This window comes from Elaeis guineensis, chromosome 6 (assembly GCF_000442705.2).
Source record: "Elaeis guineensis isolate ETL-2024a chromosome 6, EG11, whole genome shotgun sequence".
Classification (NCBI taxonomy): domain Eukaryota; kingdom Viridiplantae; phylum Streptophyta; class Magnoliopsida; order Arecales; family Arecaceae; genus Elaeis; species Elaeis guineensis.
This window is the reverse complement of record NC_025998.2, coordinates 28193283-28213364: the sequence shown is the minus strand read 5'-3', so window position 1 is coordinate 28213364 and position 20082 is coordinate 28193283. Positions and strand designations below refer to the sequence as shown.

Below are 20082 nucleotides of genomic sequence, written 5' to 3'. Positions count from 1 at the left end.
ATTATAATTATGTAAGTTTTATGAATTATTATTGAAATTAAATATTATAGTTGATAAAATTGTAATGATTTAATTTGGCCTTGCATATTCTTTAGGGCTTGCTCTAAGGAGTGTGCGGCCATCACGTATCCGATCCAGATGTTGGATTCGGGGCGTGACACTCTTATTTTCAATTTACTGTGATTTATCAGGGATAAATTAGCCACAAAAAATGAGGTATAATCATGACTTGAAGTTCTCCATTCCGGAGCAAATCGGTCCTCAGACTGTGTCAACGGTGGATGAAGTTTATAACCTGGCAGTAAAGGTGGAGAGGTTATTATCATATCAGCTAGACACTTGAGAACGTAGGCAAGATTCTTCAGAATTGCTACACAAACTTTTGATAAGGTGAAACAACCCGCTATTGCCCCTCCTCACTCATCAATTGCTGCTAATCGAAGTGCAGAAATCCACAGTACGTAGTGGGGCCACAAAGCAAATTGGTAGGGCTATTTCCAAGGAGGTTATAATGAATCCATATGCAAAATCTATTGCATACAAGTGCTATAGATGTGGTGAGCCTAGTCATAATTCAAGAGCATGTCCTGCACAAAAGTATGTACACCTAGCAAACTATGATCTTGAGATAGAGGATGGTGAGAGTACGATGAACATGATTTACAGAGATTGTCAAGAAAGAAGGTGAACAAATTTCTTATATCGTGTGAAGGTTGCTACATATTTCTAAGCAGGAAAAACTGAAGCTGGAGCATTTGCTTTTTCACTTAGAGTGCTCACTTAAACTGAAGGTCTGCTAGTTAATCAATGACCATGACAGTTTTGAAAATGTTATCTCAAATTTAGTAGTCAACTACTTGTATTTGCCGACAAAACACACCCTGAAACATACCAACTAGGATGGATCAAGAATGGCCCTACACTCAAGGTAATGAAAAATTCTCATGTTTCCTTTTTAATCAGAAAATATAAAGATAATGTTATCTATGCTATATTTTACTTGGATACCAAGCATTATGACATACATGCTCATAGAGGAAGAAAGAATTATTACTTTTTAGATGGGGCTATAAGGGAACTGTTGTTTTACCGAAAGAAAGGAGAGGGTATTTAACACTTTTAAAATGAAAAAAAAAAAATAAAAAGTAAAATGCACAGCAACTGCTGAAAGCAAAAAATGTTCGAAGAAGGGGTCTGGCAGTAGTCTTCTTGTGGAAAGAAAGATTCCTTGCTAGTACCTATAACAAGCTCAAGCCAAAAATTTATGATCCATTCAAAATTTTGAAGAAAATTAATGACATGCCTACATGATGGATCTTCTTAAGGATGTGTCGATTTTAAAGGCCTTCAATGTTGTTCATCTATATGAGTGCCATCCACTAGGCGAGTGACTTTATCCTGAGCTTAAGTCGAGGATGAGTTCTTTGCAAATGTAGGGGACTGATATATAGGATAAATTTTCTTAAATTTGCATAAGTTGCTTAATTAGCGGTTATCTTATGACACATTTTCTTGCCTAATTTATTGATTATCGCTATGGAATATTTTCTTGCCAAAGTTAGCTAGATGTTATTTCTTTAATTAGGGGATCTTCTTTTAGTCTTTGCACTTTTCTTGCTTGGCAAGTCTTTTTATACTAGAAGGAGAACTCTTTAAATACTCATCCTAACCATCCAATTAGGACATTTCAGCATCAATAAAAATTATAGAGATTTTCTCAAAATTCCAAAAATTATCTAAATCTTTCTAGCCAATCGTGTTTTTTTTCTACATCAAGCAGAACCAGGGCGTAAGGACTAGCTTATGCTATTTAGGCTGCCATGGTGGTAGTCTTGGACTTTCAGACCACAATTATAGAGAGAAGATGGATCTTAACCAAGACTTCTAAAAATTTATCCAAAGCTAATGACATGCTCAATTTTCTGTTGACACTTTAAAAGGAGAAAATGCGGAAAGAAGAAGAAGAAGAATAATCAAAATCAATTCCCAGTTGGAGAGATAAAGGACAATGCTGAATCTATCCTTTCTTGTTTATGCTCCCGAAGTTGTCGTGTCCAAGTCGTAAAGTACATCTGCTGCATCAGCTCGGAAGGAAAAATGGAAGCAACAACCGCATATTCCTTCAAAAATCTTGAACAACTCATAATTGAAAGAATTTATTAACTGAACTCCCAAGTCGCTTTTTTTCTTTTTTTTTTTCAAAAAAAGCGTCAGGTCCTGTCGCACTCAAAGATACATTCTTCCAGATGGGACGTGGTCCATCCTCTAGAAACAGCAAAAGGTCAAGGGGCCCTACGGCGTGGGCAGAATGCCGAAGGCACTCCCTATTCCATCGAGGGATTCAAGCAAGGGACAAAACCGTGACAAATCTATACTTATAAATAATGCTTTCAAGAATAATTATCCAGTCCTTTCTCCAACCAGAGCGACTCACCCTTGCATCATTTCTGCTCACTGGCTGCAGCTTGCAGTCTTCTGAGTTGATGCAGGGAAATGATTACATCAGGTTTGGAATTAGAAGCTCATCATTCATTAAAATTTTAATCAAATAAATTATAGATAGAATATGTAAAAGGGAAAGGGGAGGGTATTTGTTTTGTTTTGATTACGTTCCATATTCTGTTAATTCTTTCGTTTTGTTCCTTTTGTTCATATGTATTTGGTTAATGACTTGCTCGTGCATTTGGATGCCAGGAATATTGCAATGACAATTACTGAGGAGCCATTTTTGAAGCTTCCATTATTTGGAAGGGTAGCTAATTAAAAAGCCACTATAGTAACTTGTGATACGAACAATTACCGGATCCATTCTCCATTCTTCTACTCACTGAGACGGAGAGAAGCATTGATTGCATTCTGCCAGCACCAAGCATGAACCCTGTGCTGTACAGAGCAGCAACGCAGGGGGATGCCGAAAAGTTGAGAGATCTGATTGAAAAGGATCCCAAGGTCCTCAATTCTTTAACCCCTCAAGACAACACTGCTCTCCATATTGCCGCAAAGCAAGGCCACAAAGATATTGCCAAGTTAATCCTCAAATCATGTGAAACCCACCTTACAATGGAAAACGTAGAGAGGGAGACCCCGTTTCACATCGCGGCAAGGGCGGGGCACGTCGAAATAGTGAAGTTGCTGGTCAGTTATGCTGTGAATTGGCCGGCGGACTTGGAGCCGGACCAAGGCCCGCTGAGGATGAGGAACAAGCTGGGGAACACCCCATTACACGAGGCGGTGAAGCATCGCCACTCTCAGGCTGCATGGGAACTGTTGGACGGCGACCCGGCCGTCGGGCATCTGACAAACCTCAGCAAGGAGACGCCACTGCACATTGCAGCGAGGGAGGGGTTGGCGAGTGTGGTTAGGGAGATTTTGGAGCATCCATGGGTAGCAGAAGAGGAGGAGATGCAGCCACCGCAGTCCGGGACAGGCTCACCCCTGCACCAGGCCGCGCTCGGCGGCCATATCAGTAAGTTCACGTCCACCTGTTTCATAATGCAAACTTCATGCGTTCATGATCACATAATTCTCATGCAGATGAATAGAAGATGACAAATTTGATGCTTGTCCGATGATTCCGGACAAAGTCATGTATACAAATTTCTTTCTTATTTAATGATTAACATTTCCTCACACGTAATAATTAACTACATGGCAGACATCATGGACATGTTATTGACTGAGAGAAGTGATCTCATCAAAGTTGTTGACGAATCCGGCGACACTGCTCTTCATTATGCAGCGCGAAAGGATAATGCTAGGATGGTGGAAATGCTACTGAAGAAGGACACTTCGCTCGTATATGTTACCAACTATGACGGGCAGTCCCCTCTTCATGTTGCCTCCGATTCCGGTTCAAACTTGGTGATCAAGGAGCTCTTGAAGTATTGTCCCGATGCTGCAGAGCAGGTAGATAGTGCAGGCATGAATGCGCTTCACATTGCCGTCATGAGCGGAAAGGTGAGCTCGTTGAAGTGCTTACTGAAGAATATACAGCCGGAAGAAATCATTAACCAGAGGGATGTCAATGGGGACACTCCTCTTCATTTGGCTGCCAAGCATTCTAGGATACAATCATCGCTCCAGCTGATTGACGATAAGAGGGTGGATCCCTGCATCTTGAACAACAAAGGTTGCACAGCTCGGAAAGTGATTGAATCTCTGGAACCATCGGAACCATTAGGCCCATATCAGGTATCAAATCAAGCGTATACTTAGTAACACAGACCATTATTTATATGAAAATGCTAAGATCATATCCAGATCAGGGTTTAGTTGCATTGGTCTGATGTGGCGAACGGGATCCTTTGCGGTGCTGCTACTTTTACACTGCAAAATGTGAAGCTATATATTGTGGATTGCCACTACATCATCCATTTGGAGAGAGATATATAGCTCTTCTTCATATCCATGTGCATCATGGATTGGACTAAAAATGCACGGGTATATTCGTGGGATACCTGTCTTCAAGATGGATGAGTAGTGGCTATCCATAGTGGCATAGGACTCTACAATGCACTTTTGCACCGCAAAGGATCTGAACTCTAGATGTAAATATTAGTGATTGATTGAGCAATATAGGTGATCAGTAGTAGTACCCCCTCAAATTTATTTTTTATTGAGTCAAGTAGCCATCGACCTTATAGAAAATGAGTTTCCCCCTTCGGATGTTGGGTTAGAAAGAGGATATGCAGGCAATTGTGCTGCATAACAAGTTACCTGTCTGCTCAGTGCTCACACCCTTAATCCTATTGAAGGTGGAATTTAAACCTTTAATACGGTTTCCAATATACCCATTCAGCAAGATAAACTGGATCTTTGACTTGGACTGGCCTAGCTAGTATTGTAGACCAAATGTTAGGATTGCTAGTAACCAGATTGGATTGGCTTCAACATAAAGTCATCATGAACGATGTAGAACTAGTTTGATTTGATGATTTTTGGATCAGCACCAGCCACCTATATATCATGCATGGAGTACCTGAATCTGGGATCTCATGAATGATTTGCAACCAGTGCTGATAAGAAGTATCAATTACTTGTCCAATATACGTGCATGGCGTCGACTGCCCGGTTTCCTGGTTGATCAGAAGTGAGTCAAATCCTTTTCCAATTATATCATGGCAGAATCTATTAAATTATAATGGATTGGACCGCAGAATGCTCACGCTACCCTAACATAGTCTTCTGGTACCACCACTGATCATGTTACTTGATGCAAAGGCTAGACGTGTTGAAATAATATACCAAATGTGGGAACAAATGCAAACCAAATTAGAGGGGTATATTGGTAATCTAATAACTTAGACGAACATGGAGTTGATTACTCACATCCATTATTACAACCACTTGTCCATATGTGATCATTCCCTAGTTACAAGACATTAAACTGTGAGGATCAAATTAACTCTTGCTCTTTAACCAGATGTACATTTGGAAGAAGTTAAAGAAGCGTGAAGCCAAAAAATTCAGCAAACAACAGCTCCCCAAAATAGGAATGTCCAGATCATTCCGAAAGAAGGCATCAGTACCTGATGAGCACTTCAAATTAAGCGTAGAGACCTATACTTTGGTGGCTGCACTCATCGCCACCGTTACCTTCGCCGCCAGTTTCACCATGCCCGGCGGTTTCCATCAACAATATGGCTATGCCTTACTGGGTAAGCATGCAGCCTTCAAGGCTTTTGTGATCTCTAATACCATTGCAATGTGTAGCTCGATCATTGTCATCTTCTGCTTCATTTGGGCATGGAAGGATCCAGTGCGCTTTAAACTCTATCAGCTGACATGGGGCCACAGGCTCACCATTGTCGCATGCTTGGCCATGATAATCACACTGATGACATCGGTATTTTTGGTTGTCCACGACGAATGCCTTTGGTTAGCAATTGTGGTGATCTTGATTGGTTGCAGCACGCCATTCATTGTTGGGGCTATACTGGGTAAAGATGTAATGTTCATTCCTCTGTAAGGAGTTGGTTGGTTGTGAACCAACCGAAAGAAGTCCACTATATATCTTTTGTTAACCCTGATGTTATGAATTCTCTATCAAATTGCTAGTTCACCTGTGCATCCTAGAGATTGTCTTAAACTGTGCCTTACACAATATATTTGTGAGAACCGGCCAATTGAACCCATTCTGAACCAAAGTCGGCAGCCCCAGCCAACTTCAACCTAAATACAGGGAGCTTCGCATGTGAAACAGGGATATATGATCCCCTGCCTAAATGCCTTCGCCGTGGGATGAGGCCCCGCAACCGTGGCCATTGTGGGCATCGCAGGCCGGTGCAAACAGCCAGTGGCCGTTTGGGACCACCGCAACCGACGAATGACCAATGTTATACCGGTCTTATCTCAACCAAAATTTCTCTTTAAAATCCCTTCTTCCCATCGATTGATCACCACTAAGCGCGGATCTTCCTCCCTCTCGCCTCCTTCCTCACCTCCGGCAACCTCCGAGCCACTGTTGCCAACTACCACGCCGCCCAAACCCTTTTTTCTTCCCCCATCCTCTGTTTTATTGCCATCTGAATCCTTCACTGTCGATCGTCGTGACCCACCACCGCCGATCAGCCCTCCTCCCTTCCCTTCTTTTTGGGCTTGGGTGCTGTCGCCATGGCAGCAAGGGGCAGCGCCCCTTTTTTTCCTTCTCTTGGCTCCCCTGTGTACGGCCGGACCGCCACCTCTAGCCATCGACGCTCTGGCTGTGCTACTACCACCGGCCACACTAGCCGCATCATTCCTTCTCCCCTCTTCTTCCCTTGGAAAGCTTCAATGAAATCCTAGGTTCGGCATGAAGAAGAAAATGAAGAAGAAAGAATAAAAAGGAGAGAGAGAGAGAGAGAGAAAGCTCATTGGTCTCTGATTAGACCTAAATCAAGTGGGGGAAGCCCAATTAACCAATAAGCCTAGATCTAATATCTCTCTCTGTTCTATTTCAATTGATTGGCCGGATCAAGCCTATATTTTTATTTTTTTATTTATAAAATTAAATCTGACTTAAAAATTTTAATTTGATTAGATAAATCATGTAGATCTGGATAATAAGAAGGCATGATCGTGACCAAATTCTTTCAATATAGATATCCATCAACTCCATTTTAATACTTGTACTAGATAATTAACAAATCCTAAGGTTGATGTTAAATTAAATTTGATTATGTAGATTAGAAACTGAGATAAATTAAATTATCTACCACTATCTTTTGGAAGTCTAATAAGGTGTTTAAATTATTTTAAAGTTTAGTTAATATTCTTGGATGGTAAAATTTCATGAAATTTTAAGGCAAAAATTTGTAAGTTATTTCTGCCCTAATATGTTTTATCATGTATATGACTTGATTTCTAAACTTATCTAATGTTATGATAAATTATTAAAATTAAATATTTTATATGCTCACATAAAATACTTGTAAAATATTAAATCAAATTTACAAGATATACTTGGATATAAAATATTTTTATTAAATATGTTATGCGTCTATTCTACTTGTAATACCCCTGCCCCAATTTAGGCGTAGTTACCAGAAAGGGCCCAAAAGATTTAGCATAACTTTTAAAGAACTAAAAAAAATTAAGGCTAGAACGTGCCTTGCATGTGCTGGGAAGCCAACCATGAACAGTCTCCCGAAGGAGTTTTTCTTCCCTATTTGGCCGAAACTTCGATTTTGTGTGGGAGTCGAAGTCTTTGCCGGCTTCTACAACCTTGATTAGTGTTCTATTTAAAGAATCGATCCTCCCTTTAAAGCCAACCACGTTAAGTCTCAGCTCCGAGTCGAAATCACTAGCGAAATCCTGAGTTACCGTTCCGGATACTAGTTGCCATATGAATGGCAAATACTCACTAGAGGTGAGGTAAGAAGCCATTGCAATGTGTAGCTCGATCATTGTCATCTTCTGCTTCATTTGGGCATGGAAGGATCCAGTGCATTTTAAACTCTATCAGCTGATATGGGGCCACAGGCTCACCATCTTTTGCATGCTTGGCCATGATGATCACATGGATGACATCGGTGTTCCTGGTTGTCCACGACGAATGCCTTTGGTTAGCAATTGTGGTGATCTTTATTGGTTGCAGTACGCCATTCATTGTTTGGGCTATCCTGGGTAAAGATGTAATATTCATTCCTCTGTAAGGAGACTGGTTGTGAACCAACAGAAAGAAGTCCACTATGTATCTTTTGTTAACCCTTATGTTATGAATTATCTATCAAATCGCTTGTTCACCTGTGTATCCTAGAGGTTGTTTTGAAACTGTGCCTTGCACAATGTTTTTTGTGAGAACCAGCCCAATTGGGGCCGTTCTGGATGCGGCAGCCCGAACTGACTTCAGCCTAAATACGAAAAAAAAAAAAAGGAAGCATTCATGTTTGAAACAGGGGATCTACGATCCCTTGCCCGAATGCCTTCGCCGTGGGATAAGGCCATGCAACCATGGCCATTTTGGGGTGTCGCAGGCCGGTGCAAACGGCCAGTGGCCGTTTGGACTGCCGCAGCCAATAACGCCGGCCTTATCTCATCCAAGAATTTCTCTTTAAAACCCCCTCTTCCCGGCGATGGATCACCACTAAGCTCGGATCTTCCTCTCTCTCCCTTCCTTCCTCACCTCCGGCAACACTGAGCCGTCATTGCCGACTACCATACCGCCCAAATCCTCTTCTTCTTCTCCTATCCTCCATTTTTACCTTTGATCCGCCGCCCTGATTGCCGTTGGAATCCTTCACTGCCGGCTGCGACCCACCGCTACCACCACCTCCGGTAAGCCCTCCTTCCTTCCCTTCTTTTGGGCCTTGGATGCTGCCACTAGACAGCAAGGGGCAGCACTCCTTTTTTTTCCTTCTCTTGGCTCCCCTGTGCACGGCCAAACCGCCGCCTCTAGCCGCCTGCACTTCGGCCGCGCCACTACCACTCGCCACACTGGCCACATCACCACCGACCCCACCTCTCCCTCTCCCCTCTACTCTCGCTTAGAAAGCTTTGATGAAATCCTTGGTTCGGCATGGAAATAGAGGAAGAAAATGAAGAAGAAGAAAGAAATAAAAAAGAAGAGAGAGAGAGAGAAGGAAACTCATTCGCCATATTAGAACGAAACCAAGTGGATCATGCCCAATTAATCCAATTAGCGTAAATCTAATCTCTCTCTTCTTTCTACTTCAGCTGATTGATTGATCTGCATCAAGTCTAATTTTTTTAATTTATAAAATTAAATCTATCTTAGGGATGTTAATTTGATCGGATGAAATACATGGATCTGGATAGTGAGAAAGCATGATCATGACCAAAGTATTTGCATACAGATAACCATGAACTCTATTTTAATACTTATACTACATAATTATTAAATCTTAGGGTTGGTATTAAATAAAATTCGTTGATGCAGATTAGAACCTAAGATAAATCAAGCAATCTACTACTGTGTTTCAGAAGTCTAATAAGGTATTCAAATTATTTTAAATTTTGGTTAATATTCCTGTTTGGTGAAGTTTCATGAAATTTTAGGATAAAAATTTATAAGTTACCTCTACCTCTAGTATGTTTTATCATGTATGTGACTTGATTTCTAAATTTATCTAATACTGTAATAAATTATTTAAATTAAATATTTTATATGCTCTACATGAAATGCTTATAAAATATCGGATCGAATTTATGTGATGTACTTGAACATGAAATATTTTCATTAAATATATTATGTGTCGGTTTCAATGCTCTCTAGTTCAACTATGATCAAACAGATTCAGAATCTAATCTACTTTCGGACTTTTAGTGGGGTGATCACTACTGTACATCGATCGATGGTGTGTTATAATCAGGAGTTAGTTTTCCTTTCGGATCTAGTCAAATGAGACTTATTGTCGATACATGCTAAATGGAAGCACGTTTCTCCATATAATATCAGAGCCAGTATTTTTTTCGGACCTCCAGTAGGACAATCATTGGTACATAACCGATGGATGACATGTTATAGTTAGGATCTAGTTTTTTTTAGGCTAGTCATAGGCCGATCATGGCTATAGTCAGGGAGATTGGGAGAGTGAAAATGGATGGGCAACTCTTGGTTGTTTTGATAATTTATTTTGGCCAATGCATATTTTGGATTATATTGATAGATATAATATATTTTGTATACATTAGCATGTTTTATGAAAAATCATGCAATCTAAAAAGTTATATTTTATGTATACAAAATATTTAATTAAACTGAAGGTTCAGGTAACTTACTGGTTTTGTAAAGCTCATTACCACTTTTCTATTTCTTTCAGATGCATCGGAATAGTTAGGTCTTAGGATCGAGCTATAAGGAGCCTGGGACATAGTAGAAATTAAATTAATTTTTTAATAACTTATTTGGATATTTATATGTGAAATTTTGAGGTTATAATTTTTTTGAAATAATTATGTTAAGTCGATTATTATTTATCTATCTTTGCCTAAGTTTGGAATGGTATAATTATGTATGAATGAGAAAGCAATCCTTGCATGTCCTATAGGATCAAATCCTAAAGACATACAGCCATCTATCATACCCCCAACTCGAGCTATCGGATCGGGGCATAACAAATTAAGTGGTATCAGAGTTTAAATTTCAAAATCATGATAAATTAGCTTAGTAAGAGTTGGATAGAACTTAATGTTTTGATTAGATAGCTAAAAATAATAAATAGTACTAAAAGTCGATTGAATTGTCCCATAACATTCGACCTTTCATTACAGATATCAATTGTAGTTATTAAGACTTTACGCATAGAAGATTTACATAGTTAAAATTTTGGTTAAGTGCACCAAACCTAATTTCGAGAGGAATGTCATCGAGATTAAATAATTGATATATGGATATATATTTTCGGAGCAATGTGAATGAGTTTTATTATGATATGCTAGGTATTTTGCTAACCTTTAAAATTATTTTGAGAATCTAAATTTGATGTTGTTGGTGCAAAAATCCGCTTGCGCCGGAGAAGCTGGAGTCGAGGGAGTCGCGGTCGCCGTCGGGACCTGCAAAAGAAGTCTAAACCGGAGGTGGAGTTGCTCCGGCAAGACCCTCCGACGCTCAAGTCAGTTCTCTGCCTCAACAAGAATGGAGTGCTCGAACGAAAATTTTAGCAGAGTTTTTAGGTAAAAACGAGAGCTTATCGAATAACATATCTGGGGTTCCCCTTTTATAGACGGAGGGGGCAACAAATTGATAGCGACGCCTGTAACCGTCTAATAGTGGGCCGTCCAGAGTCAGAAAAAATTTATTGCGGAGGGTAGTGGAGTGGGATCGTGGCTATCGTCGTGGCTTGCCACGTGGAGTCAGTTACGGGAGTGGAGCGACATCCGCTGTCGTGACTTATCAGGGAGTGGTAGAATCGCACAGGATCCACCGCAGGGAGTGGAGTAGTATCGTGACCATTAATACGGTCTGTCAGGGAGTGATGGAGCAGCGTAGGATTCACCGCAGGGAGTGGAGCAGTGTTGTGGCCGTTACTGTGGCCCGCCAGGGGGTCCAGACTTGTCGGCCAAATTTCGGTTGGAGTCGGTAGCGAGGTCCGGTACCCGTAGGAGTTTGGACGAAGTCTACTTACAGTTGGGGTCGTGGGTGGAGTCCGGCTCCCATAGGAGTCCGGACGAAGTCTGTCTGCAGCCGTTGGAGTCGAGGACGGAGCCCGGCTCCCGTAGGAACCCAGGCGGAGTCTTCCTGCAATTAAAATCAAAGGCGAAGTCCGGCTCCCGTAGGAGACCGGACAAGGCTTACTAGCAGTTGAAGTTGAGGACGGAGCCCGGCTCCCGTAGAAGTCCGGGCGGAGTCTATTTGCGGTCGAAGTCGTAGGCGGAGTCCGGCTCCCGTAGGAGTCCGGGCGGAGTCTTCCTGCAATTAAAATCAAAGGCGAAGTCCAGCTCCTGTAGGAGTCCGGACAAAGCTTACTGGCAGTTGAAGTTGAGGACGGAGCCCGGCTCCCGTAGAAGTCCGGACGGAGTCTACTTGCGGTCGAAGTCGTAGGCGGAGTCCGGCTCCCGTAGGAGTCCGGGCGGAGTATTCCTGCAATTAAAATCAAAGGCGAAGTTCGGCTCCCGTAGGAGTTCGGACAAGGCTTACTGGCAGTTGAAGTTGAGGACGGAGCCCGGCTCCCGTAGAAGTTCGGACGGAGTCTACTTGTGGTCGAAGTCGTAGGCGGAGTCCGGCTCCCGTAGGAGTCCGGGCGGAGTCTTCCTGTAATTAAAATCAAAGGCGAAGTCCAGCTCCCGTAGGAGTCTGGACAAGACTTACTGGCAGTTGAAGTTGAGGACGGAGCCCGGCTCCCGTAGAAGTCCGGGCGGAGTCTACTTGCGGTCGAAGTCGTGGGCGGAGTCCGGCTCCCGTAGGAGTCCGGGTGGAGTCTTCCTGCAATTAAAATCAAAGGCGAAGTCCGGCTCCCGTAGGAGTCCGGACAAGGCTTACTGGCAGTTGAAGTTGAGGACGGAGCCCGGCTCCCGTAGAAGTCCGGGCGGAGTCTATTTGCGGTCGAAGTCGTAGGCAGAGTCCGGCTCCCGTAGGAGTCCGGGCGGAGTCTTCCTGCAATTAAAATCAAAGGCGAAGTCCGGCTCCCGTAGGAGTCCGGACAAGGCTTACTGGCAGTTGAAGTTGAGGACGGAGCCCGGCTCCCGTAGAAGTCCGGGCGGAGTCTACTTGCGGTCGAAGTCGTAGGCGGAGCCCGGCTCCCGTAGGAGTCTGGGCGGAGTCTTCCTGCAATTAAAATCAAAGGCGAAGTCCGGCTCCCGTAGGAGTCCGGATAAGGCTTACTGGCAGTTGAAGTTGAGGACGGAGCCCGGCTCCCGTAGAAGTCCGGGCGGAGTCTACTTGCGGTCGAAGTCGTAGGCGGAGTCCGGCTCCTGTAGGAGTCCGGGCGGAGTCTTCCTGCAATTAAAATCAAAGGCGAAGTCCGGCTCCCGTAGGAGTCCGGACAAGGCTTGCTGGCAGTTGAAGTTGAGGACAGAGCCCGGCTCCCGTAGAAGTCCGGGCGGAGTCTACTTGCGGTCGAAGTCGTAGGCGGAGTCCGGCTCCCGTAGGAGTCCGGGCGGAGTCTTCCTGCAATTAAAATCAAAGGCGAAGTCCGGCTCCCGTAGGAGTTCGGACAAGGCTTACTGGCAGTTGAAGTTGAGGACGGAGCCCGGCTCCCGTAGAAGTCCGGGCGGAGTGATGGGATTTCACCAACGACAGTCGAAAGTCGGAAGAGACTTGTGAGGGTCAATTCCGTCAAGAACTTCGGTCGAGGGTATCTTATACCTAACACCAGTCCCCCACTTCTGAGTTTGAATTTCGAATGAAGGAAGTTTGGAGAGGTTGTCGCAGCCGAAGTTCCCCTTCTGACGTCTCGGTGCAACCGCCCTCGGATATGTCAGCATTTAACGCGCGCATGCCAGAGCCCTTTTTCCGATTAGGGTGATCCGAAAAGTCTTTTTGGAACTCCCACCGAGATGCGATCCCAAGCGTTGTGCCGTGAAAATTTGCGAACAGTCAATCATCGATAGCGGCGAGTGGGACACACGGGACACGTGGTAAGCACCGGTTGGTCTAGGGATATCCGCCACCATAATTGCGCTGAGATCCGCTGCCTATTTAAACCCCCTACCCTTCCTTCGGGGCTTTACTCCGCCTAAAAGACGGCATTTTTCTTTCGTCTGAGAGCCTGGCTACTCAGCCACTCCCTCCGTACCCCTGCCAACTCCGAGCATCTTCCGCGCCAGTCTTTGCCGTCTCTCTACCGTCCTCAGCCCCCCGATTTCTCTCTAGGGGGTAACCCCACTAGGTCCTCCACCCCAGAGGCCATCCTCAAGAGGATGCCTAGGGCCTGGAGGAAGGCAGAGAGGAAAATAGCGGTCTGCGAGTTCTCCAGTCATCGAGCAGCCGCTGAAGGTCCCTGTCGCTTCAAAGGGGGTTTGAGGAAGAATTCTTTCAACAACAGGGGTTTAATGACGGAGACCACCGGTAAAGACGTTCTGCCTGAGAATTTTGGAGTAGCAAGACGGGGTGACACCGATCAGGAGGGCAGAGCTGTCGTCGCAAGCTGTGGAAGGATCCTTGATGTCATCGGTGCCGAGGGACCAGAAGCGGTTGGCGTCGACGGTGGGGCAGCAAAACTTGTTGCGGGGACGGTGAAAGTAGCGCATGCTGACCTTGTCGGAACACTTTGGACGGTGGTTGTCACGGAGCATTTGGTGATAGTGCATATCTCTGGCGCCGCCGCTGCCTCCGGGGTTACTCCGGTTCTTCTTGAAATAGGTCTTCATCGCCGCTGTCGTCGCCCTGATTGCCCCCTGAAATCTATCCCATCCTTTTTCCCCCGGGGTTGGGATTTCGGAGGTGGAGCGAAACAAGATGGGGCAAGAGCCGATAGGTCTGCTACACGCACTGAAAAATGCGGTCGGGAAGGACAGAAATGGGAAGAGAAGTTTGCAGCTTGAAGCGGCCTCCAGGGTATCCTTTCCAAGCCGTATTTCGAGCCTTGTAATAATGTATTCTTTTCTGGCCCTCCGGGTCTTGTAACGTACATCTTGTTAGTTGAAGAATGAGAGGGAGATTTTGTTACCTCGTGAATTGCTGTCCGCCAAACTTCCTTCCCTCTCTCATATTCTTTTTCTCTTTTTCTTCTTTTTTTTTTTTTGATGTCATCCTTAGGTCACCGGCAGCTCTTTTATTTGTGTTGAATTGTCGTTTGCCGAGCTCCTTTTCGATTTTTGCATCGCTCGAAGATACTCGGTTGCCATCATATCAATCCATCCTTTCCGCCAGCGACCGCGGACTCGCCTGGGGGCCATTCGGGCTTGGTGTCCCCCCTCAGGGCTTGAGCTCGGAGGTCTGAGCTTCTGTCACCCCGAGAAAGTTGTCCTACCTTGGATTTGCGTAGAAAACTTTCTTGAAAGCTAGGATTCCTGATGAGGGCCCCAATCCTTGCCGCGACAGGGTTCTCCGCACCTTGGGTGCTGTTTATTTTCCAATCGTCGCTGATGTGGCCCATCGCCTTCTTTTTTCTTTTTCGCCTGAATTTTTTTCTCTGCTTTCAGCGAGGCTACGGGAGTTCGGTTCCCGTAGGTGAAGTCGGGGCGAAGTTCGGCTCCCGTGGGAGTCCGGACGAAGATTACCAGCCGTTGAAGTTGGTGACGGAGCCCGGCCCCCGTAGGGGTCTGGGCGGAGTGGAGTCCCCCCTGTGATTGGAATTGCGGACGGAGCCCGGCTCCCGTAGGAGTCTAGGCGGCGTCTTCCTGCAGTTAAAGTCAAAGGCGAAGTCCGTCTCCCGTAGGAGTCCGAACAAGGCTTACTGGCAGTTGAAGTTGAGGACAGAGCCCGGCTCCCGTAGAAGTCCGGGCGGAGTCTACTTGCGGTCGAAGTCGTAGGCGGAGTCCGGCTCCCGTAGGAGTCCGGGCGGAGTCTTCCTGCAATTAAAATCAAAGGCGAAGTCCGGCTCCCGTAGGAGTCTGGACAAGGCTTACTGGCAGTTGAAGTTGAGGACGGAGTCCGGCTCCCGTAGAAGTCCGGGCGGAGTCTACTTGCGGTCGAAGTCGTAGGCGGAGTTCGACTCCCGTAGGAGTCTGGGCGGAGTCTTCCTGCAATTAAAATTAAAGGCGAAGTCCAGCTCCCGTAAGAGTCCGGACAAGGCTTACTGGCAGTTGAAGTTGAGGACGGAGCCCGGCTCCCGTAGAAGTCCGGGTGGAGTCTACTTGCGGTCGAAGTCGTAGGCGGAGCCCGGCTCCCGTAGGAGTCCGGGTGGAGTCTTCCTGCAATTAAAATCAAAGGCGAAGTCTGGCTCCCGTAGGAGTCCGGACAAGGCTTACTGACAGTTGAAGTTGAGGACGGAGCCCGGCTCCCGTAGAAGTCTGGGCGGAGTCTACTTGTGGTCGAAGTCGTGAGCGGAGTCCGGCTCCTGTAGGAGTCTGGACCTTCGATTTTGCTCAAGCTAGGGCGAGGTTTTTCTCCCGTCCTTAGCAGGGCTGTGGGGGTGCATGTGGGCGTTGCAGGGCCTCTCCCCCCATCCGATCTGAATGAAACCGGGCCTTTCGACTTTGCTCAAGTTAGGATGAGGTTTTCCTCCAGTCCCTAACAGGGCTGTGGGGGCGCATATGGACGTTACAGGGCCTCTACCCCATCCGATCTAAATGGAACCGGGCCTTCGACTTTGCTCAAGTTAGGACGAGATTTTCCTCCTGTCCCTAACAGGGCTGTGGGGGCGCATATGGGCGTTGCAGGGCCTCTCTCCCCATCCGGTCTAAATGAAACCGGGCCTTCGACTTTGCTCAAGTTAGGGCGAAGTTTTTCTCCTGTCCCTAACATGGCTGTGGGGGCGCATATGAGCGTTGCAGGGCCTCTCCCCCCATCCAGTCTAAATAGAACCGGGCCTTCGACTTTGCTCAAGTTAGGGCGAGGTTTTCCTCCTGTCCCTAACAGGGCTGTGGGGGCGCATATGGGCGTTGCAGGGCCTCTCCCCCCATCCGGTCTAAATGGAACCGGACCTTCGACTTTGCTCAAGTTAGGACGAGGTTTTCCTCCTGTCCCTAACAGGGCTGTGGGGGCGCATGTGGGCATTGCAGGGTCTCTCCCCCCATCCAGTCTAAATGGAACTGGGCCTTCGACTTTGTCGGGATGAGGTTTCCCTTTAGTTTGTTTGAATTGTCCAAAGACATACAGGTATGCAACTTTTGATTAAAATGAAGTTATTGGTAGTACATCCGTAAGTTTTTCGAGCTCCATGGTCGTGGGAGGTCGGCTCCTCCGAGTTCCTTAAGATAATAAGCTCCGGACCGGACTACTTCTTTGACTTCATATGGTCCTTTCCAGTTTGGGGTGAGTTTCTCCCGATCCTGAGGTTGCGAGACAGCGGCTCGTCGAAGCACTAGATCTCCTGCTCTAAAGGTTTTGTTCTTGACCCGGGTGTTGTAATATCGAGCGACTTTCTGTCTGTAGGCTGCCATTCGAACCTGAGCTATCTTCCATTTTTCTTCCAGCAGGTCGAGATTGGCTCTAAGACTTTGCGAATTTTGGTGTTCGTCGAATGCCACGACTCGTGCCGATGGGAGTTTAAGCTCGATTGGGATGATGGCTTCCGTACCGAAGACTAAAGCAAAGGGGGTCTCCCCCGTAGGTAGCCTCTGGGTAGTTCGATACGCCCACAACACATGATAAAGTTCGTCTGCCCAAGTTCCCTTCGCTTTTTCGAGCCTCGTCTTAATCCCCTGCAAAAGGGTTCGATTAGTTACCTCAGCTTCACCATTCGCCTGCGGATGGGCTACTGATGTGAAGTTGTGGGAGATGTTCAGATCTTCACAGAATTCGACGAATTTTGCTCCCGTGAATTGCCGTCCATTATCAGTGATTAGGGTTCTAGGCAGACCGAACCTACACACGATCGACTTCCAAACGAAATCTTGCACTTTTGCTTCTGTGATTTTCGCTAGTGGTTCGGCTTCAACCCATTTGGTGAAGTAGTCGATCACTACAAGGAGAAACTTCCTTTACCCAGATGCCAGGGGAAAGGGGCCGAGAATGTCCATCCCCCATTGTGCAAAAGGCCATGGGGCACTCAAGGGTGTGAGCTCGGTGGCGGGCTGTCTCTGGACGTTGGCGTATCTCTAGCATCGATCATACTTTTTGACATATTCAATCGAATCATGATGCATTGTTGGCCAATAATATCTCTGGCGGAGCAACTTGTGGGATAAAGATCTAGCCCCCAAATGGTTTCCGCAAATTCCTTCATGTACTTCCCACAAGGCGAAGTCAGCTTCTGAGGATCGGAGACATTTTAAGAGGGGCAAGGAGTATGATCTCTTGTACAACTTGTCCTCATAAAGGATGTACCGAGAGGCCTGATTTCGGAGCTTTCGGGCTTCTTTCGCATCCTGGGGGAGAACTCCATCTCTGAGATAGATTATCAGTGAGTCGACCCAGCTGGGCTCGTCGTCAATCTCCATCACGGGCCGCGATTCTTCTATACTCGGGTGCTTTAGAACTTCAAAGAGAACGCCTTGGGGCAATTCGGCGGAGCTGACGTCGCCAGCTTGGAGAGAAGGTCAGCCCTAGTATTTTCCAACCTTGGAATCTGTCTAATGTTGAAGCTGCTAAAGACGGGAGTGAGCTCCTTTACCTTCTCAAGGTATTTGGTCATACTGTCCTCCCGCGCTTCGTAACTCCCGCTGACTTGTCCCACCACTAGTTGAGAGTCATTGTGCACCCGGAGCTGACCTATTCCCAGCTCTTTGGCGATCCTTAGTCCTGCGATCAGAGCTTCGTATTTCGCTCCATTGTTTGTTGCGGAGAACTCAAAATGCAGAGCGTATTCCGTGATGACTCCCTTCGAACTGACCAAAATCAGGCCTGCACCTGTGCCCGAGATGTTGGAAGATCCGTCCACATAGAGGGCCCAAAAGCGATCAGAGGGATCGGCCTCTTCTTCAGGGGAGATCGGTTGGGACTTCAGGTCATCAACTTTGCTTTGTTCAGGTTCAGCTTCCTCTGGGATGGTACACTCTACTATGAAATCTGCCAGTATTTGGGCTTTCACCGCTGGCCTGGGTCGATAGTTGATGTCGAATTTCGTGAGCTCGATCGCCCATTTTGCCATCCTCCCGGAGGTGTCCGCCTGGTGCAAAATCGCCTTGATCGGTTGATTGGTGAGTAGCGTCACGGTGTGCCCTTGAAAGTAGGGTCGGAGCCTCCGGGCTGCGATCAATAAGGCGTAAGTCAGTTTTTCTAATTTGGTGTACCTGATCTCGGTGTCCCTCAACGCGCGGCTAACGTAGTAGACTGGCCGCTGGACTTTCGCTTCCTCTTTGACAAGAACGGCCGCGAGGGCCATGGGAGAGATCGCCAGGTATAAAAATAGCTCCTCCCCGGGTTTAGGCTTTGCTAACAGCGGGGGTAAGCCAAGGTAGCCCCTCAATTCTTCGAACGCCTGTTGGCACTCGGAGGTCCAACAGAAGTTCTTCGACTGCTTGAGGGTTTGAAAGAAGGGCAAGCATCGTTCGGCCGACCTTGCGACGAAGCGATTAAGGGCCGCTATCCTCCCCGTGAGGTGCTGAACCTCTTTTATCGACTTTGGAGCGGGCCATCTCCTGGATGGCGCGAATTTTCTCTGGATTGGCCTCGATCCCGCACCCTGATACCATGAAGCCCAGAAACTTTCCTGAGGTTACTCCGAAAGCACATTTAGTTGGGTTCAGCTTCATTCTATATTTTCGAAGAGCGTCGAAGGTCTCCTCGAGGTCGGCAACATGATCTCTGGAAGACTTGCTTTTTACGAGCATATCGTCCACGTAGACCTCCATGTTACGGTCCAATCTGCTCCTTGAAGATTTTGTTCACCAACCATTGGTAGGTTGCGCCCGCGTTCTTGAGGCCGAAAGGCATGACTCTGTAACAGTAAAGGCCATGATTAGTGATGAAGACTGTCTTTTCTTCGTCTTCCGACGCCATTCTAATTTGATTATAGCCGGAGAACGCGTCCATGAAGGTGAGGAGCTCGTGGCCCGAGGTCCGGTCCACCAGTTGATCGATTCTGGGAAGGGGGTAGCTGTCCTTCGGACAGGCCTTATTCAGCTTTTTGAAGTCTATGCAATCCTCCACTTGCCGCTTGCTTTTTTGACCAGGACAACGTTGGAAATCCAATCGGGATAATTGACTTCCTTAATGAATCCGGCTTTAAGGAGCTTATCCACTTCCTCGGCTATCGCCTTCTGCCTCTCCGGAGCGTGACTCCGGATTCTTTCTTTCGTCGGTCGATGCTTTGGATCGACGGCCAGATGATGCTTCATGACCTCCGTGTCAATCCCTGGCATGTCTGCTGGAACCCAAGCGAAAACGTCCGCATTCCTTCACAGAAAATCAATGAGATGCGTCCACACTCCTCCCCTAGGTTGGAGCCGATCATCGCTACATGCTCCGTGTTCCCGTCATTCAAAGGGATTGGTACCAGATCTTCGATTGGGCACCCCTTTCTTCGACAGGTCATCACGAGCATCCAGTCCATCACGGGACAGGGGTCGGATTGATCGCTTCTTTGCAAGGCTATATTGTAGCAGTGTCTGGCCAGGGTTGGTCTCCCCGGACCTCTCTGATCCCCTGGCTGGTGGGGA

General features: G+C 46.4%; 1 protein-coding gene and 1 long non-coding RNA gene across 2 annotated transcripts in view; one reads left to right on the top strand and one right to left on the bottom strand.

Annotated features, from left to right (window-relative positions):
• Positions 1-2697: 2697 nt before the first annotated feature.
• LOC105035335 (protein ACCELERATED CELL DEATH 6) lies at positions 2698-7174 on the top strand. The gene is made up of 3 exons (XM_073259417.1): positions 2698-3466; positions 3656-4191; positions 5423-7174. Exons 1-3 carry the CDS (start codon positions 2872-2874, stop codon positions 5966-5968), a joined length of 1677 nt encoding a protein of 558 aa, XP_073115518.1. The 5' UTR covers positions 2698-2871; the 3' UTR covers positions 5969-7174.
• LOC140858552 (uncharacterized) overlaps positions 3573-20082 on the bottom strand; it is a 57379-nt gene continuing 40869 nt past the window's right edge. Inside the window, exon 3 of the long non-coding RNA XR_012142103.1 lies at positions 3573-4158. This is a non-coding gene — a long non-coding RNA (uncharacterized lncRNA). The remainder of the gene's footprint in view (positions 4159-20082) is intronic.

Bases quoted from the DNA above. Each gene is read 5' to 3' on its own strand.
- LOC105035335 (XM_073259417.1), top strand. From the start codon at position 2,872: ATGAACCCTGTGCTGTACAGAGCAGCAACGCAGGGGGATGCCGAAAAG. The intron at 3,467-3,655 runs GTAAGTTCACGT...ACTACATGGCAG, and splicing joins CGCGCTCGGCGGCCATATCA to ACATCATGGACATGTTATTG. The intron at 4,192-5,422 runs GTATCAAATCAA...CTCTTTAACCAG, and splicing joins AACCATTAGGCCCATATCAG to ATGTACATTTGGAAGAAGTT.